Source organism: Lissotriton helveticus, chromosome 8, assembly GCF_964261635.1.
Source record: "Lissotriton helveticus chromosome 8, aLisHel1.1, whole genome shotgun sequence".
Lineage (NCBI taxonomy): Eukaryota > Metazoa > Chordata > Amphibia > Caudata > Salamandridae > Lissotriton > Lissotriton helveticus.
The window spans coordinates 1,339,776,176-1,339,798,083 of NC_136069.1; the positions used below are offsets into that span (position 1 = coordinate 1,339,776,176).

The window sequence follows — 21,908 nt, forward strand, 5'->3', positions numbered from 1 at the left end:
GACAAGCTTCTTCCATTCGGGGGAAAAACAGGTCGCACTCCGGTGATGGTGTTCAAACTTAAATTAGTTTATTTAATTCGCTACAAAACGTGAAAAACACACCAACGCGTTTCGATCTCCCCAGAGATCTTGATCACGGTAACGCCCTGTGTTTTTTTTTACTACACTTATTGAGTGTTGTCACTCTGACATCATTTCCTGTAGCTACTAAAACAGGGCATTATGGTACTTGTAGTGACATAAAAAACATAAATACAACACATTGCATTGAAACTTTTTTAACCCAAATCTTTGTGTAAATTCCATAATTGTTGGCCACTGGGGGCATTTATGTCTGCAGACAGGTCAAATATTGAGAGGTGAAAAGATCTAGTTGATAGATGTAATTGGCACCCCGTTAAAACAGAACATTGAATGTACAAGATGTTTATTATTAGGTCATAACAATACGAGGCTGGCATCAAACAATTATGGAATTTACATATAATATATATTGGTTTCACTTACCTAATATATACTTACATTTTCATTGTAAAGGCATGCTTGGTAAAGGCATATGCATGGGAAAGGCAATGTGTGGTAAAGGATGCATGGAGAGCTACTTTTAGGTAGCTGGTAAGCTACTAGTAGCTCACGAGCTTCTCATTGGAGAAGCCTGTACTACACCTTTTGAACCTACTTTATGTAGTTGCAATTGTTGGTGCGTGTAATACTTGATGGATGATCATTGGAAATGAGTCTTAAAATTGGATAAAGCTTATCGTGGCTCTGCAGCTCTAAATTTACCCTCTGAATCAAATATCTGATGAGTCTAAATTTGTGAATCAAGATCACGGATTTCCCTGAGATTATTCCACTCTTTGCTGATGAAAGTTCATTTTGCAAGCACATACATTATTGTTAATTGAGTCCATAGGTCGTAAACCAACCAGTAGCAGCCTGTGTCAGAGAAGGGCAGGGGCAGGGACGACAAACAATCAAAAAGGATGGGGAAAAAAATAACTTACCTGCAGCCCGGCACATCGCCGACTTCTGCTTCTCTTGTGTCTCCACTGCAGGCACAGGCTCCCCTGCGGCTAATCCTGAATCTCCTCTCATGCATGAGAGCAGTTTACGGATTGGCTGGAGCACTGATAATTTGTGCTCCCAGGAGACTGGGAGCCTATGCTTTGCTGTCTCCAACCCAGCAATGCAGCTCGGATTGGAGAGACCTTCAGTGTGCATGACGGTTTGGCAAGCCTGAGACAGCCGGTCAAACCATCAATGTGCAGTGATAGCAGTGCAACCACTCCCCATCCGTGCCTGTCATCCCCCTGGCCGCGCAACCAAGATTCGACTGGGAAACCGAATAAAACACAAATAAACCTGGGTTTATTATCGTTTTTTTATTTTTTACATTCCTGGCTTGGGGGTTGGGGGGGGCTGACGCTCTTCCGCCATAGTGAAGGAGCCGCCCCTGTAACCAACACCCCTGTTACCTCAGACAAGGCTCCTTCTTATGGTACCGTAATTGGAGAAAGAAATCATGAGCTTCAACTTTGCTGGGAAGTATACCTTCTTCCAATATTAACAATTCTGGGTGTCATTTTATTTCTAATTGCATAGTGTGCTGCATGGTGTACAACTTTTTTTAGCCATCCGAAGATGACTTTCAAAATGGTTTTGATTTTTTTCCTAGTCAGATTCAGCTTGTGAAGATGTTTTAATCCCTTTATTGTTATAGCGTGTCTCTCATTTTGGTAATGATGTGTTGTTCATTGAGCTGTGAGTGTATGATTTTGAGTCGAAGAGGTGTGGGTTGAGGGGTTTTCTAATTACGTAGGCATCTTCTGTTCGGTAAACGTGAAGGGAAACGTCTATTACAACACAGGCATTACTTTGTTGTGCCTTTACAACGCAGACAGTACCACGACTGGGACGTTACCACGAGTTCCATTATAACGCATGCCATTACAACGACTTGCTTTAGGGATTGCGGTGTTGGACTGGTGATGGAATAGTTATTCAAACCATTTCAAAATCCAGCGCTTCCCTAAAGCAAGTTGTTGTAATGACTTGCGTTGTAATGAAACTCGTGGTAACGACACAGTCGTGGTATTGACTGCCTTGTTAAGCCACGCATAGTGCATCATTTTTGCATGCTTAGTATGAGATGCTATTCAGACGTGAACATTGTTTGGCGGATAAAAAGGAGGTGGTGTTGGTGGCTATGTTGCTTGATTAAGGTTTTGTAGCTTGTATGGATTCTGTAAAATGTCTTCTGTTGTATGTTTGTGTGTGATGTTCTTTCGTGGAAAGTCTGTATGTAGGCGGTATAGCCAAAAGGCAGCAGGGTTGTGCGCAAGAATCAAAGGGAAATATACAGTTGACGTGTGATTGAAAGGGTGGCTGCTTCCTAAGAGCAAACAGGGGATGTTACTGCACCATGATGTAGTGTGTCTTCAGCTCTTTCCTACGTTGGGGCAGGGTTGGGGCAGTTCTGATGCCGATGCAGTCTAGTGCTGTTGGGCCCAGTAGTAGCATATGGTGTATCTGGACTTTGTTGCATGAATTTTGAGCGTCAGCCTGGTAATTTCTGTTAAATGTTTGCTTGTGTTTTATCATTTGTCAAATAGTTTGCAGATTATTGTGTGCCGAAAAACAGAATACATATATTACTACTGGATACTTGAGTAATATGAATATACTAAAAGCTCAGCATCAGATATTTCAGATTTTCTCATAATCACAATTTTCTCTTTGTTTTTGCTCGCAGGAGCTGGAGTTCTTCTTCCCTACAAGTGGAGGCTGTGCCCCCCCAAACACAGCCAAATACACCGACTGCACCTGCTGCATCATCAAACCTCATGCTGTGTCTGACAGTAAGCATCCGCCTGCCCGCGAGAGAGTACCTATGACAAAAGCATTGCTTGTTTTCTAGAGTAGTTTTCTTAGTTTGAGAAAATAGTGCCTGTGTTGATAAGCACCTTATTGTGCAAATCCGTTTTCTTTGAAGCAGTGCCCACTCTAGGAAATTAGATTTCCACTGCTACCCCCTCCACTCACCCCTCCCTGTCTTTACCTTTTACACACTGGCGTAACTGGAATATGAAGACTAGCACTTATGTTTGGTTTAATTTCTACATAAAGCTCCTTAAGAATATTTTTAGCTCGCGGAGAAGGAAAGTGTATTTAAGGTTTTGACGAGCTAAAATGTATGTTGCATAACTGGTAGGAGATTAAGCCTTTGCAGCTTGCAAACTGTGTGATCTTGTTCCAGCTGCTCCAGGATTAGCGACATTTTTGTAAAATTCCAAAGTCTTAGATTTATGGATTGAAGCTGCAACTTTAATATTTCACTGATTACACACCTAAATGTTAACCTCCATTATTTGTTTTAAACAACCAATTTTGCATCTGATAATTTAATTGACCGCAAACTTTTTTTTAGCGCTCTTATCCTAGCGATCAGTATATAAAAAAAAACACCCTTGGCAATTGAATTAAAAGTATTAAGATGCGTGATCTTATTCATATCTTTTCTAAAGGTTGCCTCTCTGCTTACTAGCTTTATTCTCCGCGTGGAAACAGAGAAAGAAGGAGCTAGTTGGTTGAACAAAGGCAGCTGTAAGTGCTTGGAAATGTACACCTTATCGTTTACTTCTGTCAATACAAATCCTGGTATTTTCCTGTCCTGGGGCTGAATTGTCAACCGGTGATATGATGGCTAGTCTACTCTGCACATAGCCTATTGCCCTACCTAACAACTCTATTCCCTGCCACCTATTCCATGTGTTAAATGAACCAACCACTCACCTGTGTTTCCTCTGAATGTAAATATAACAGATTGGTGTTGAAAATTCCTACTTACTCCTCATAGCATTGTTGGAAAGTGCATATCATGAAATAAGCCGATGAAAAGCCACTGGATCTAATTCCCTAAATTCAGAGTGCTGCAAGGCTGCATTGGCTACTGCTCATGCATCCTTTCAAAATCTTTTCCTGGTTTGTCAGATTCTACGAAGGCTTTAGCCAATCCATTATGGTGCTAATGTATGGAAACCAATACCGCACATTCACTGATTGCTGACATCTTAAGCCCTGGGCTCAAAGCTAAAAATATGTAAAGCTCTTTGGCTTTCTAGCATTGCCATGGTAATGCTCCACTAAATGGGCTCAGGAATTGGGCCTGCAGTTGGCTGGGTGACCTGTAGATCTTGATCGCAGGGGGCGGTGAGCATCACAGTCTCGACCCTGAAACCGCTGGGCACCTTGTTGAGGCGTTATTGGCTGACAGCACGAGGCAGGGTCACCTGGGGCATGTGATCTGATGGTTGACTGGGGGGGGGGGGGGGCAGAGTAAGGTTTGGCCCAAGCCCCCAACATGGTATCCATAAGTTCCTTACTGAAAGGCAAGAGGGGCTCTGAGGAGGTTGGCCCCAGCTGGAGGGCTTCTGTTAGAACATTGGTCTTGATCTCCAAGGTGGGGAATTGAAAGACAAGGACTTGGGTTGCCCTAAGCATCACCATGGCATAAGCGCTCTCTTCAGTGGCAGGACGAGTGGGTGACCGGAGGCCCAACTCAGGGGAGGTACCAAGGTCACTAGCGTGTTGTATATTGTCGTGCCACTTTGCTTCGAGGTATGGCTAGGCACTCTTATCACCCATTTTATAATCATTGTCAAGATCCATGCCAAACAAGGATTGCAGGGAATGTGTTCTCCTTTGTGGAGGTGGCATGTCGAGTGGTAATAGGAGTGGCCGGGCAGGCCTCAGTCTATGTCAAACTAGCATTAACTCAAAGTCTGAGAGGAAAAAAGATACACCGTCTTCAGCATCGAGGCTCCAGGAACTGGTGTGGACTGTGACACCGAAGGTAGATTTGAAACTGGAGCTGAAGGGGGCGTAATGATAGGTCCAGAGGGTCCAACTGGAACTGAGGGGTAAAACCCTGTCATATTCCAGATGGAGGTCTTTTGAGTGCCCTGGGGCCTTAAGGCATGCCATAGGCAGTCAGCAGGGATCTGAAGAAGCGGAGCATGGCCCTGTGGAGCTCTTCAATATGATTGATTGGCTTTGATGTCAGTACACGTTGGGAGCAAGATCGAGATGTAATGTCCTGCCAACATGCCTTCTCAGGAGAATGTGAGTGACGGAAAAGGGCTTCGATTTTCTTTGTGTATCTTCTTTATCTTACCTGCCTACTTTGATCGAGACCAAGACTAACCCCTAAAAAGACTGGATTGGAACCAGGGCCAAACTTTTGACCGACCCTGGTCTCGTGGAGGCTTTCAGTGCTTGACGATGTTGAGTTTTGCCTCGTGGTCTTGTATGGTCTTTAGGTTCATAAACACACATTGACTGCAGGCCTCAGAGTCATGATTTGACCCTAGGCACCACAGTCAAATCTGATGAGGATCTTTCATGGACATATGTTTGCATCTGTCCTCACAGGGTTAAGAACCTGTAATTTTGCCAAGTGACATTTCCCTTGCACACTGGTTTTGTCACATTTTATGAGGTAGGCATGTCTGTGAGAATTGTGAGGTCGCCCTGGATTCACTTCTGGTGGGGCGAAAAGAAAGGAAAGGATTGGAACACACATGCGTGGCGTCTATATTCCAGAGTCATATGGTGCCGCCTAATTGTGCGCAGAGGTACTACTGAAACGTTTCTGGATCCGGTGCGACGGTTGAGAAATATTCAAAAGCAAATGTGGCTATCTTCTCTGTCAGAAGTGCAGATACCATAAAACACCACATTTCTGGCAAAGATCAGGATAACAATTCAGTTGAACAGGTTTCTGATAAATACTTATAAAGGCCGATTCCTCAAGTTAGGATATCTCTCCGGTGCCAGACTGGATCTGGAGTTTTTCATTGCAGTGCTCCCGCACACTGCATCAGGCGTTGTGCTGCTCCGTATAGGCTCCATACCGTCCCAGAAGTGACGGAACAGAGCTGTATATAAATGCCAGCCCTGCATGCTGACATTGGTTCCTTTCTTTTTGTTCCTTTTGACGACTTACAAACTTTTCAGTGTGCTAAGAAGCAATGTTCCCACCGAAAACAACTGGATTCCAGCTGTGCTGTGACTGCAGGAAGCAGAGATCACACTTTTACCCAGGCTGCATGATTGACCCTAGTTCCCAATGCAGAAACCACTGTTGCCAGTGGATAACCCAGTGCCAACACCCATGTCGTACCCCGAACTGATATGGACCCAAGCTTGACCGATGTAGCTCCTTGAAATTACAAAAGCTTAACTGCTTGCCATGCAGCCTGACTCCAACCCTGGGCCTCTACCATGTTGCAGCTCTTAGCTAAGGCTCTATTATCTTTATGGTTCTGACTTTGGCTGTATGCCAGAGCATGGTGTTGATGATGATGATGGTGAGGCAGATGGCTTGCTCTGTCTCATTGTGCTGATAATGCATTATACCTTATGTTAGATTTGGCCTTTTCTGCAGTCTCACCCCCAGACTTTTTACCTTTACCTTCCTGTTTTCTGATCCGGTTTTGTTGCCTTGTAGGACTTTGCATGGTTTACTACTGCTAACCAGTGCTAGTGCTCTTCGTTTAAACATAGTAAAATTGGCTTACATCCAATCAGCACATTTACTTGTAAGTCCCTAGTAAGTTGGTACTACTTATACCCAGAGCCTGTAAATTAAATGTTACTAGTAGGCCTGCAGCACTGATTGTGCCATCCACTTAAGTAGCCTTTTTAAACATGTCTCAGGTCTGTCATTGCAGCCTGTGTGTGCAGTTTTAAACTGCCATTTAGATGTGGCAAAATAAACCTTTTGCCTGGTCTAAACCTTCCTTTTTAATACATATAAGTCACCTCTAGGGTAGGCCCTTAACAGCCCAGAAGATAGGATGCAGTACATTTTAAAAAGGTGGACATGTACTTTTAAGTTTCACATGTCCTAGTAGTGAAAAACTCTTACATTCGGTTTTCACTACTGCAAGGCTTACTTCTCCCATAGAATAACATTGGATTTCATTATTACAGTTAATAAGTGCTAACTTTCAATTGGAAGAAAATAGGAATATTGACTTTGGTGTCTAAAGAATTGTAATTTAAAACCCTCTTGAATGGTAAAGTCGATTTGTAAGTCACAATTCTCAACAAGCATTTGCAAAGCATTAGGTCTCACATTTGCTAGAGTTTGAGCTAATGGCATTGTAAATTACAATGCTTTTTATTTATGTGTGGGACTTGAAAACAAATAAATAAAAGGCCTTGTCATTACAATGCCAATAGCTTAAACTCTGGCAAATGTGAGACCTATTGCATTGCAAAAGCTTGTTAAATTATACTTTACCAAAACAGTTGGTGGAGATCAGTGTCATCTGTTCTATGCATTTGGTTGAATTTATGTGTTATGTTATGTTGTTATGTTATTCACATTTTTAATGCGCACAGATGCTCCAGCGAAGGAGCGTCCTGGCGCAGTTTTAAAAATGTATTCAATAGGAGCGCTCAGAAGTAGGAATGCAATGTTTCTTTTAGTTTTTTTTATGAGGATTACCGTTTTTATGCTCTAAAATTTGTGTGTGCTAGTTAATGTACGCTCTTTTTATTTACTATGAGTTTTCCCAATGGTGATGCTGATGATGCCAAAATGCTGCTGTAGTGTTAGTGCTAAGGATACAGCTGAAATATCTGCTGCAACCTTGGGTGTCAAGCGAGGTCAGGCTTTTAGTCACATTGGCCTCCCAAAAGAGCATGAGGTGGGTGGCAGGAGTGGTGGGACGTAGTGGCGCAGTAGTGCCACTGCTACAGCTCATTGGGCAGGGAACGGAAAAAGGAGTTCCCTAAATGCAATCAACATCAGCAATGGAAGGATAAAATTCAACCACTCGCAACACTGAGACCAAAATGCTCCTGGTTGGGACAAACATACGAATAGGGAGGAAAGCCATGCAATCAAGAGGAGACAACTGAGATGTGCAACAAAGCCATCCGATCATGAGCAAGGGGATGACTCAAAACCCATCCTGTGTATATCGGAAACAACATTTCTGGCAAACTAACTACTTTGGCTGTCTGTAGCGGAGACATACAAATGGTAGGGGAGTTGGAAACAAATCACAAGAGGCAAACTGGAGGCTACACTGGAAAAACATGCAAACAAACGGAGTTTGGCAAGGGTAAGAGTTGTAGACTCAATTGGACAGAAAGTGGAGAATAGGCCCCTCTTACAAAAGAGAAAAAAAGGAAGCAGTGGTGAATGGAAATAATGGGAATACAGAGAGGAAAAGTTGAAAGCACGTTTATTTGAAATCCAGGAGGATGGATAGGGATGAAAAAAGAGGGGTTTCAATTTAATGAAAATAGAAAGTGCAGTTTATATTGCAATCGGATGGAGCAGCTGAGGAAACACATTTCTTCAAAAGTGCAATCACCATGCTGGGTTCCTCATCTTGGCATATGCCATAAATAGTGAAAAATGAGGAATCTGCTCAACAAGGCGTCATTGTTGCAACTGGTATTAGCAGGTTTGTTCACATACAAAAAAATGCACCCACCATAGTACAGTAATTCTTTCCTGGCATCCATGTTTCGCAAACATTCAAGATGGCGAGGATTCTATACTACATGTAAAACTAAAGGATCTCAAGCAATGACTTTAAGGAGGAAGGCGAAGAAGAAAAAGCAGCAGAAGAAGAGGAGGAAGAAGATGAGGAGGAGACGACATATATTCACATAATAGGCACGAGGCACAAAGTTGAAGGAAGTGCTACCCCAACTGTGCTCAACCTGGCACAGGAGTGTACAGATGCCTTGGCAAACACAGCGTTAATATTATTTTCTTAGTTTGGGCTCTTGAGTTAGAGAACCAATCAGATGCCTCTCACTTCAGCTATTTAGTTCATTGTTTTGAAACCGTTGGACCTAAACCAAATAGGCCAAATGGGGTAGGAAGAGGGCTGTAATTGATGTTCCTGGTGAGGTCATCATAATCAATACATTAATGTTAAAAATGTAAATATTGATTCACCAACACCACCGAGCTTAGTTTACTAAAGTTAAGCAATCTGATGGTTGATTGCATTACTCGGTGCACACATGTGGGTGATGTAGGCTCAAGCCTGCTGGTTTTAAAGCACACCCAACATGCTATGGCTTTATAGCAAGCACTAGGCAAGAACATGGTACTGAAGCACACTGGTAGACATAACTATTTGAGTATATTGAAATGAGCTAGGCCTCGCGTTATCAGGTACCGAACAGAACAGTAAAATAAATCCGGTCACCTTTTCTGGAACCCCACAATAAACATCTATGTGGACAATGTGCACACTGAGCTTCAGAAGACATTGTTTGCCCATTTCTGGGGTGTTCTGAAAGCCTGTTCGGATTTTACTGTTTGGTACTACATGTGACAGAGGCCTAGGTTCAACTATTTGTAAACTTAAGATCAGATGTACTGCAGGAAAGGAAACTAGATGTGTCTCAAAAAGAGGAAGCAACTACAAAACGAGCCAAGGCTTGAAACAAATACACCAAACAGTTCATAAGAAAGGCTGTAGATTGTTTTTGTACAAGATAAATAATTCAGTTGACATCTCTGAAACTCATCAATAACCATTAGCCAATTTTTCACATATGTAGGTACAAATTGTCCAAATTATTTCGAGGTACATTCTGAAGAATGTCATTTGGTAATGTTGCGTCTATCTGAACGAGACCTATTGCATTGCAAATGCGTGTTAATTCAGTTAGAAGTACAAAAGTGATTCCCTGAGAATCATTAGAGGACGATTCATACCTTTTTGAAACCCAAATTCAATGCACAGATGGCAAATGGGGGTAATCAGTGCCTTGAGTGGGATGGCAAAAGTGGGCAACGCTCCGGAGGGACGTGGCCAAAAGACATGAACCAAGGAATCCTAGACAAGAGTGGTGGCCTACTTAATTCAGGACATGGCCTAAAACATGTAATGTAGAATACAGTGCTTGTCACAGTGTGTAACACCTGACCAGAATGTGGATGCATCTAGGTGCTAGTTTTTGGTAGAACATCTAAACATATCTGCCGGAGATTTTTTTAATGCTCTATTTTCCAAGAAATTTCGGAAATTAGGATGAAAATTGTGTTAAATTACATGAAATTAATTTCAGGTTATCTCACGTGAAAACTTAACGCAAAGTTATAGCTGCACTGAAATGTCACATGAGATACCAGTTTGGGATTGCCTCACGGGGAAAATGGTTCACATTTTCTCCTTGAACCAAAAGATTGTACATAATTGTGCATCTGCAACATTTTAAGAAATTTGCTTATCATGAACTTTGCCGGCTTAATAAAAATGTCGAACTGTCCTATAGTCCCACAGCAACAGACACGTAGACCTGAAATACGCCAGATCTGGTTGCTTCAATTCTAACAATGTGAGATTCTGAACAATTCTAAAACTGGGGATTGTAATTTAAACTTTAGAAAGCACTGCGTTAAATACATACACCCTTTTTCTGCCCTCATCTCTCTTTCTGAAGTCCCTTCACCTGCCTGTCTCAAACTTCATTTTCTTACTCTTTTCACGTCCTCCACCTCGCCATCACACCTCCCCTCACACATAACAGGCGCCCGGCTGTAAGCACAGCATCTTAATTTCCTTTGGCTTTGTCAATATTTCGACAGCTGTATAACTCCTTCCACATACGTGGCCATCTTGTGCGCTCTGCATAGAGGTCTAGGACCCGAATGAGTATGTAGTTTGTTTGTCACTGGGCCACAAAGCTGTTCACTGTCAGACACCTGCTGTGCCTTCAGCCTCAACCCTACAGCTCTCAATTGTGTCCAGTCCCAAAGATCCACTGAAGGAGATTCAGCACAGGTAAGGAAGAACTGGAGCTGTAGGAGGAGAAGAAAGGTGAGCAAGAAAAGGTTATGCAGAGTTTGGCAGGAGGGGGGAGACTGTAAAGGAAAGAGAGGAGAGTTCAGCTGAAAGGAGAGGAAGGTGAGATGGTAAAGGAGGGTGAGAAGGGCTGAAACTGAAAAAGGGAAAAAGAGTAGAGCTGGAGGGGAGCTGTGCAGAGTGGAGAGAAGTGAGGTGCAGGGAAGGGTGGCTTGGGAGTACAGGATGAAGCAGGTGCAAGAGAGCTTAATTAAAAGGTTGGGAAAAAAGGCCCAGGGCAGAGGAGGAAGAGGGAAGCTAGAGTGGAAGAGGGGGACTAGGCGATGCTCAGTTTGCGCTGAGGGAAGGGGAGCAGGTAAACAGAGCAATGGTGAATGTGGAGAGGAGGTGTGTGCGACATGTGTCCATCCGCTGCGCCACTCTGCTTGGTAGGTCATTTTATGCGTAGCCTTGTTGTTACCTGTTGTCTCCGAGCTCCCAGATCCAGTAGCCCTCACAAGCTTAACGCTTCTCTGAATATATGAACGCTTTTTCAATAAATATACGCATCCTCACAGGGTCTGGCAGTAATCGCGCAAACCACGTTCTCACTCCATGTACACACACAACATGTGCTTTCGTTTTAAGGGGCTGTGGAGTTCAGTCAGAGAAGTGGCTTGGCTGGAGATAACTTATGAAAGGCAGGAGCTCAGTCAAGTACTCATTTGAGAGATCGCGCTTGATGCATCTCCTAGACCGAGCTTGACATGAGCCACCGATGGAAGAGAGTGCCTCATTCACATTGGTGGTTCAGAGAGTTGCCAAGGTGCTAGAGTTTCAACTGCTCACCCTTGACACTAAAGCACATGTTTTGGCTGAAATGTTGCAGCTGAGGTCAGCAGCATCATAGCATCTCTGTTTAATGATGTCCTCGTAGATACTCTGCTAGCTACATGGTTTAGAGTCAGACCATGTCCTTGCCCACATGTGAACAGGCAGGGGGCCAGATTTTTCACAACTGCGCTTTGTGACTTGGACATTCTCACAAAGCACCTCACTCCAGAGAGCCACATTGTGCTTCCCTCGAACAGTAAAGGAAATCATAATTTGTCTCCCACCACTTAGGGCGTCCGTAGGACAGACAAAATATGATGGTCAAGATGTGTCCAAATATGATGTCCATGCAGGTTTGCATACCACAGATTCCCTTGACAGTGTGGTTGGTGTTGGTACTAGTTTTATACTTTGTTGACCAGCCTGGATGAATTCCACTGAGTTCTCCAATGGTGCCCAGATTTTGCTGATGGTCATGCACATTAATGGGTTCTGCCTCTTCAGTGAGAAGGTGGACTCCACTTTTAAACGCTTTAAAGACAATAGAGTTATAGTGTGTTCCCGGGGGCTGTTGATCCCTGCCAAACAATTCCCACAGCAGTATCCGACTTTTTGGAACTGCTCCAGATGGCTAGTTTATAGTTTATAGAGAGGTAGCCTTCCCAACCAGTGATGCAACAGAAAGTCCTGTGTTTTCAGGGCAGCGAAGGTAGGTCCACCAGGCAACGTGCAAGCCGGTAGGGACACCAGTTTTTAGTTCACCCTCAACAGCGCATGTCCACCCAGTGGGGGACAGGATCTGGCACTTCCTCCCAGGATGGTGTTCAAGCACATATGACAAATGGCTTATGCATGTTATTCAAAGAGGTTAGGCCGTACCTTTTCTTTTCTCCCTGCACAATGTCCCTCCAGCATCAGAATGAATTTCAGAAAGGTATCTGTCCATCCTGCTACAGGAGCTATGCCTGTTGTTCTCTACAAGTGCCATAGAGAGGATACCAAACTCGGATAACAGTGGGGATTGTTACTCCTCGTGCCGAAAAAGGATAGGGTCCTTAGGCCTGTTGTTGGAAATGACAATCTTTTACTTGGTATTTGTCCAGGTTTTATCTAGAACTGTTTCTATTGGGGTGTTTTTTGCTTTAGGACTCTGCTCTCCTGATAACCAGTAGTAAATGGCTGTGCTCTCCCTTCAAACGCACTGAAATTGGCATACACCTGATTTTCACATTTTTTTTCAAGTCAAAAAGTATGTTTATTTAGGTCGTGATCTTTAAACAAATATATAGCAATTAATAATGTTTTAAAATATTCCACAGTAAACTCGCAAACTAGTTACAGGTTAAAATCTTCTTCTACCACAATTTATAGAATGTTCTCACCCTAGCTACATTTAAAATAGATGCTCATAAAATATCACTTCATTAGTAAAATCCTTACCCCATCGGGTTGATAAAACCAACCAATTCTCCTAGACAAGATATAAATTCATTCATTATAAAATTATAAAATATTAATTCTAACTTATTATGAATCTCTGTACTTCCTTTAAGAACTTCCCTAAAGCAATTGCTATTTCAATACAAGACATTTCTGTGATGAGATCGATCGCTTGCGCACGAGTTCTTATACCATATTTTACAAATATTGGGCGCAGCCAGAGTTTACGTAGTTCTAAAATGTTTATACAGTCCAAAAGAATGTGCACTGAATCCCCTTTTGTCCCCAGCCTACATTTGCAACACCCTTTTGGATCCAGCATTTTAGTTTTAATTTCTTTATTTATTAACCATGGGTTGATCCCAATGCGCAACCTTAGGATCTCTTGTCTGAACCACAGGTTTGGTAGGATGTCCAAATAAGGGAACCAGTTTTCCTTTGCCCATGTGTTCATCATGAACTCTACTGATTTTTTCTTGCCAAGGTATTCCCTATCAGATCTTCTAGTAACTTCTTGTCCATTAAACTTTAGATCTTTTTTTGTACATTCTATCTTTAGCGAATCTCTGCATATATCCACTGTTATATTCTCACAGGCCTGTACCATTTTCTTCCTACACATTTTTGCCCAGTTTAGGTTACTTTGTTGTATCTCTTTTCGACACCATTGTGCGATTTGTTGTCCTTTTTAGTTTTCCAGGCGTTTCCAAAATCTGATCAATGCTGCTTGTGATTGTACCCCCCGATCCTAATTCTGATCTTATTGCTTGGACCATTGCTGATGGGGGCAGGGATTGAAGGTTTTTCAGGCATTTTCCTTCCTCCAAGTCCCAGACTCCTTTACCGCTCAAATAAAGGATTTCTGCTCCATAGAGTTCTTGCGGTGGTATCATTGCACTGAAAGCCTTTAATAGTGGTCGATGAGACATATCCCCATAGTCACGATTAAACATTTTTAAACCAGCGATTGAAGTTTGTGCCTTCGCTTTTTGGGCTGCTAGGTGTGTATGCCAATTTAATGTTTTGTCAAACCACACCCCTCGGTAGGGGCATTCATCAACGGATTCTAATTTAAGATGACCTGAAAACCAATTAAATTTAGACGCTTTTTTTCCAAAGCATAGAATTTTGGTCTTGTCTAGGTTTACCGTTAAAAATGTCTTTACGCAATAATCGCTAAAAGATTTCAGCTTCCTTTGTAGGCCTATTTCTGTCTGGTCTACTATTACAAGGTCATCCGCGTATAAAAGACACAGGACCTTTTTGCCATTCATTCTTGGACTGGCGCTACCCTCCACTTCTAGACAATCTGGTAGATCCAATAGAAATATAGAAAATAACTGGGGGGCCAATACGCAGCCCTGTCTCAAGCTGTTTCCAATGGGTATTTTTGGCGTTAAGGACCCCTCAGTATCCCTAATTACTTGAGCCCAATTTCCTCGGTGTAATTCTTTTATTATAGTCAACAGGTCTTTTGGAATATTTTTATTAACTAGTGTTTCCCAGAGGCAGACCCGATCTACTGAATCAAAGGCGGCACGGAAGTCCACGAAGCAGCAGCAGAGCTTTCCGTTCTGTTCCGTTGACTTCTTTGCCATTGCCCATAAGGAAAAACAGTGGTCTATTGTGGAGTGCCGCTCTCTAAATCGTCCCTGTTCGATGGGTACGATTGAGCACTCGTCCACCCAGGCATTTAATCTATTTAGGACAAGTTTTGAAAATACATTTTCCCCTATGTCCAAAAGGTTTATCAATCTGTAATTTTGGGGTTCGCCCATACTGCCTTTTTTGTGGATTGGCCTAATTATTGCGCCCTTCCAGTTTAATGGCAATTTACCTTCTGTTAAAATTACTTGAAACAACTGAGATGGGAATCTTGCCCACCACTTTGTTTGTAACTTTAATATTATCGCTGGGAGATTATCCGGCCCTGCGGCCCGGGTTATATTCAACGTCTTGATCGTATCTTCTACTCGCTCTTCAGTAAAATCTACTTTAAGTTCTTCTGAGATTTCCTGCCACACTTGGTGTTCTCTGTCTCCTAGGGGTATTCGGGCTCCATACAGTTCCCTTAAATATTTATCCCAGGCTGTCTCGCTTACGGCGCATTTCATTTCTCCAGCTGGGGGGGGACGAAGCTGATTTTATCAATTTTCAGAATTGTCTCAGCTTCTTATCCTCGATTGACTCTAGCAAATCCTCCCAGCATTTCTCCTTATATCCCCTTTTTGCATCGGCGACCATCTTTTTGAGCTCCTATTTCAATTTAATGAGATGATTTTGCCTCTCTTGGTTGAACTCTTTCCTTTGCCTTCTAGCTTCTGTCCTTATCTCTCTTTTTTTAATTTGGCAATCCATTGAAAACCATTTCAATCGACTAGCCCGGTTTATTGTACCTTTTCTTTTATCCTTTTTTAATTCTATCCTAAGGCACTGAACTATTGGGCTATCTTCTCCTCGTACCATTCCAGGTTTTTTCTCTCCATATTTACTAATTCAACCTTTAGTTGAAAGGACTTTAACTTTTCCTGGTACTCATCTGTTAGTCTTGTTGTCGCCCGTTTTGGGTAATCCACTTATTGTGGGATCACCTTTTCTCTAGGTTCCATCTTTCCCCCTTGTACCGTCAATTGAAGCGGATTATGGTCACTACCCTCGCTTTGATGTAACTTAAATTCCTGCACTAAAGGGAAGTTCCAGGCTAACATGAAAACTTAATCGATTGGGTAATTTTGTGAACCTTTTTTAAAGGTCTTCTTTGCCGGGCAGTCGGTTTTAAATCTGCCATTTAAGCAAAAAAGACCCTTTTCCCCTAAATAAAAGGGCCAATTCCAGGTCCTGTTTCGAGGGATCGCATGCTGGAAAGCTAGCATAGTTAATTCCATAGGCATCCAATAGTTCTGTATTCCAGCGGTCCGCCTTAATTGGGTGCAACTTATGGTTAAAATCCCCCATAATTAGCAATACATCGGAGGCATACATTTCTAATAGGGAGCCTATATCCTCTTTGAAGTTCCCAATCTCAGTTACATATTCTCCCACATTGTCCCACTGCATATACACATTTATAACAGTTATCATTTCACATTTTTTATCCAGGGGCAGAAAATGTAACCTGCAAGCCAGTAACCATTTACATTTCACTTTTAGCAGTACAACATTACTTAATATTTTTGTTGAAATGAGCGTCATAGTTCCCCCCGAGGGGCGGCCAAATCTTTGCCTCTTGGCCAAACGATTTACTTGATTTACCTCGAAGCTAGGCGTTTCGCCGCATGCCCAGGTCTCTTGTAGGTAGGCAATTGCATCTTTCTTTACTTGTTTCTTTATATGTTCTTGTTTTGACTCATTGCCTAACCCATTTATATTCCACGATAAGAGACTTAGGCTATGCGACATCCCCACCTCCTATTCTATCTCACTTAAACCGCCGACTTCCCCATCCCATCCAAATGTCTCTCTGAGGGGTCTCCTAAATAGCTTCCTTGACTCCAGCTACCCCACGAGTCCTCTTTTACTGTGTTATTTATCACTATATTCAGGCGGCTACCCTCTTCTTTGTTATCCTTTTGTAACCTCACCTGTCTCCTCCCCAGACCTGCATGGCACTTTAAGAAATTCCTTCCAGGTTGTAGTTCGTCCCTTAAATCCTTTTCTGGGATCACCCTTACTCCCCCTTGGGATATCTCACTGGCTGCTTTCATAATTGCCATTTTTACCAGGTCCGAGTATAGTAGTACTTTTGTTATTTCCCTACCATTTGTACTTTCTATAAAGCCCACCTGTCTCCACTTGTTGGAGCACCTAAAACTTTTTTTCAAATGTTTTTCAAAAATCAACATCAACCAATTAAAAACTTTACCTGAATATCTATAGCAGTGCGCCAGGCCACTTCATTAAATATTGATTATTTGCTCACCGCCCCAGAGGCAGGCAGCACGCCCTCAACCATTGCACCATGCAATACAAAGAAATTTCCAGAACAACTGAAGCCCGAGCCAGCACCCTGGCCTTTGGAAACGAGGAAACAAAACGCATATATGCACTTATCAATGAGGATCTCACTCAAACCACCTCAACCCGAACGAAGGAACAATGTGTGAAACAACTACTTTACCTTTCAAAACGACGAATCAACCAAAAACTCCATGCTAATACATTGGTCAAATACCACCAAGCCCTACGCATTCCTCGAGGATTACGTCTTGCATTAAAACCTTCATAATGCAAAAACTCCAAACAGTTTCAAGAACGGTGGAACGCAATTTTGAACAAATGTAGCTTAGATCTTATCCTTCTGATCGTTGAAGAACTGTCCATCATCCTGCAAGAACTGACCAAAGAAATTACAGAAATAGAAGAGGAAATGAAGACATTGATCACACCAGAAGAGTTATCTACTACCTTGGATGAGTTAAAAAAAACACTGGACAAACACACTAAAGAAGTGAATGAACAAAAAATTCGAACATTTCGTCGAGATACTCTCGACTACAAATTAGGAGAGGTATATACCTGGGCCGACGTTTACGCACAACGTCGCCGCAACAGACCATTCAATCCAAACACTGATACATCATCTTCAGGGAGCGATAACACCAATCGCCCACCAAGACAAACCACTCCTATACCGACCACCTCCAAAACACCTGGTGATTCTCAACAAACAGTCGGTCAACCGCACCAAAACCCCCCCACATCAACGTCTTTTTTAGAGTCAGGCCCGGAAGAAACAAACGACCCCGGCGGGGAAAAAGATCAGGAAAAAACTCAAGAAACAGCCCAACCACAAGTTTCCAAGAGAAACAAAGGGAAAAAGAATCGCTAGTCATCAATATTTCAGATACCACCTTGACTACACACGAAATTAAATTGCTCCAAAGGGGAACATCATTCATCCCAGCCACTTCAACCAACCTCCTTGAATTGGACGTAAGCACCTTCAAATTAACACGCAAACTTACGTCTAAGACATTTTTTTGAAAAAGTTCTTCCACCTACCACTGACAACAAACCTGACCAATTACTTGGTCTGAAAACCAAAGTTCATTTATACCACCGTGCAGCCACAAAAGCATCGATACTTTTGAAACCCTTGTGAAACAAGATACTTCCAAGATCAATTTTCATAAAAAAATCACACAAAACATTACCATGAAGGATAAAGACACTTTAAAACGAATTGCAAGTGACAAAACCATTAAATGCCTAAAGGCCGACAAAGGCGGCGCAATCGTCGTTCTCAACACCAGCATGTATGACGCTAAAATCAGAGAGCATATTGACAATCCTGAAACTTACACTAAACTACAAGGAAATCCCACGAATGAATACAAAGTAGAACTTTCAAATATAATCACAAAAGCATTTGAGGAAGGCATCATCAATGACCGCACAAAAAGATACCTCATTGTTGAACATCCCAAAAGCCCATCAATAACAATGCTTCCCAAAATTCATAAAAACGCAACGGACCCCCCGTTTCGACCGATTGTGTCCACGAGAGGATCCCTCCACGAACCGATTGGAAAATTATTAGATCGCTACCTCCAGCCGATTGTACAGAACTCAAAAGGCCACATTAAAGATACGACGGAATTTCTTAAAAAACTCTCTGACCTTAACATCACCACAAACGATCATGTAATTTTATGCACCGCAGATGTAAATAGTCTCTATACCTCTATCCCCCACGGCGGGGGTATTGAAGCTATAGAAAAAGCCTTGCTCAACAGTGATATCAAAGACTCCATGCAAACTCTACTCATGGAATTACTAATTTTCACTTTATACCACAGCTACTTTAAACATGACCAACAGTGGTATCTCCAAATGTCGGGAATGTCAATGGGCAACTGCGCAGCACCGACCTACGCTAATATCTATATGGAAGAATTTGAGTCGAACCATATATATGCCAACCCGAATTGGTCGAACAACTTGATCCTATACCTTCGTTACATCGACGACCTTTTCTTTCATCTGGAAAAGTACCCGCGAAAATTTGATATCAGCCTTAACCGATCTAAACACCAAAGACAATCGCATAATCCTCACATGGAACATCAATGAACAAGAAATTACCTTCCTTGATGTACTGGTCAGAATCACTGAAAATGGATTGCAAACAGACCTGTTTAGAAAAACCACAGACCGCAACAACACAGTTCATTACACAAGCTTTCATCAGCAATCATTGAAAAGGAATCTTCCTTTTAGCCAGATGTTAAGAGTCAAACGAATAGTATCCGACCCTATAACCTGCACAATGAGAATGAATGAAACAGCTGAGAGGTTCCTCAACCGAGGATACCCCCAAGAATGCATTTCGGAAGCCATAACTAAAGTGTCAGGAATCACACGTCAAGAAGCCCTACAGGGATCCACCAAAAAACAAGACAACAGAACTGTGGTTGTCTCCAAATACTCATCTGCAAGCAAAACATATAAGAACATCATCCTAAAACATTGGCGAATACTGTCATCTGAACCTGACTTTGGCAACCTATTTGAAGAACCACCAATTTTTGCATACACCAGATCTGGAAATTTAAAAGAAATACTATCCAAAGAACCAATTTCTCAAATTCCCAGCACTGGCACACGCCCTTGCCATAACTGTAACAGTTGCAATAATGTCATAAAGGGTAATTATATCAACCATCCCATGAAAGGATTTAAAATCAAATTACATGTCAACGCCACATGCGATTCTACGAATCTGATTTACCTACTGAAATGCCCATGCGGCATGATTTACGTGGGAAAAACGACAAGAAAAATCAAGGTTCGACTAAATGAACATAAATCAAATATCAGAACCAAGAACCAAAAATCCAGCATCGCAATGCACTTTATGGAACATAACCACAGCGTGGCTCAACTCAAATTTTCGGTTCTTGAAATCGTCAACAAACAAGAAGGTAAAGACAACAACAAAATACTCCTCCAGCGCGAGATTGCCTGGACCTACAGACTACAGGCACTGAAGCCTTATGGGCTCAATGACCGTGTTGAATTTAGTAGCTTCTTATAAATACCTTAGTTGGTACTTATGTTTCACCTGTAATCCTTTGTTCTTTACACCTAAGTATGTACCATCTTATTATTTTTTGTACATATCGAACATCCACACCTTTCTAACCTGCTTACCCTTCCCTCATGGCCGACACAGGAATTCCCAACCACCAGTCCTCTCTCTATGTTCATGAACCCACCGTGATCACTTCCCCACACACCACACGCCTCACCAGTCTACCAAACTTCACTACGCCTGGCAGCCTCGAAACTCCGCGTTTACCAGCTCGTCCTCACATCCAAGTAAGTCGGAGCTCTGACCCTAAGAGACACGTTAACTACGTTTAACGATGACTCTCCTCCAGTGTACTCAACCTTTCGTTCTCTCTACCTTTTTTCAGGATCTCATACAGCCCTTTCTACCCTGACACGTAAGTGTATTCACTCCACACTCCCTTTCGGCTACCGACCCATAAACGATCACCCCCCACCACCGCACCCACCCCACTTATCGAGCACCCCCGCATGATGTGATTACAATCGATATGCATGCAACCTACTGCATATATGTACGTTTATGAACCCTTTGGTAAAAGCATTTCCGTTGTGTTTTCAGCGCTCCTAGAAAAAGGGTACCTGTTACCCGAAATGCATCGGAGCATGATGTAAAAAACATGTTACAAGGACTACCGTCTTGGTATTGAAACCATCAGTTTGAAACAAATTGTGAATCATTTTTTTTTTCATTTATTGAAAGCAACCGAACTTTATGGAAATTTGAACAATAAACAATTTCCTGTTTAATCCCAATGGAGTCCGTCTACTATTGACTAACCCTTAAAGTGTGCCCATCTTCAAGGATGCGTTTACTCTCAGTGTAACGCACTAACCGAACAGATATTCACGACGTGCACGGACGGTCACGCCACTTGTTGGAGCACCTAAAACTTTTTTTCAAATTTTTTTCAAAAATCAACATCAACCAATTAAAAACTTTACCCGAATATCTATAGCAGTGCGCCAGGCCACTTCATTAAATATTCAAATCTTTTGTACCCATCCCACTCAGGCTTATACATTTGGAAAATGTTGACAGCACTTGTGACCTATTTAAAGGGTTCATTTTCCTCAGTTTCTTACCCCTTTGGCCTGCTTGCGCCGGTTCCAGATATACCCATTTATTATTCACCATCCCACCTCCTTTCTCTGGGGAAGCTAGGTTTGGCTGTCTGATCCCTTCCCTCTCTTGGGGCCCTGCCACTAGCTCGTGTGGCTGTGGTGTTGGAACCGGGTTACTGTGTCTCTGGAGGTTCTGCATTTGACCATTTAAAGATGGGATTATTCTCTGATTTACGGGGTTGATTTTTGGTACCTTCTCTTTTGGGTCCTTACTACTCTGGGACTTCTTTTGTATAATCGGCGCTGTTCTTTTGATCTCTGTTATCCTGGGTCCTTTGGGTACAAAGGACCGGGCAAAGACATTTAGCTTTCCCTCGGCATCTTTTTTCTTACGGTTTTCCTTTATCACTTTTTGCGGGACCTGCTTTTTGCTTCCCCTGCCTTTAGTATAGACCCTTACATATTCACATCTCCTTTTTACCAGCATTGGGCGCTTAGATATATATACATTATCTGGTGGCTCTGCCGATTCTCACCCTATACTTTGATCGGTTGTTTGTGCGGTCACTACTGGTCTTAACATGAGAGGCATTTGCCCTTTAATTCCTGTCAACTCCTCTTCAATCTTTTTTAGAAATATCTTTTGAGAGTTTAATACACCATTGTTCA

General features: G+C 42.4%; 1 protein-coding gene across 2 annotated transcripts in view; it reads left to right on the forward strand.

Moving 5' to 3' along the window:
- Positions 1 to 21,908, forward strand: part of NME7 (NME/NM23 family member 7) — a 634,381-nt gene that overhangs the window by 326,712 nt on the left and 285,761 nt on the right. For both annotated transcript variants that reach the window (XM_078658324.1, XM_078658323.1), the window contains exon 7: positions 2,756 to 2,861. In XM_078658324.1, the coding sequence (XP_078514450.1) occupies positions 2,756 to 2,861 (106 nt within the window). The remainder of the gene's footprint in view (positions 1 to 2,755; positions 2,862 to 21,908) is intronic.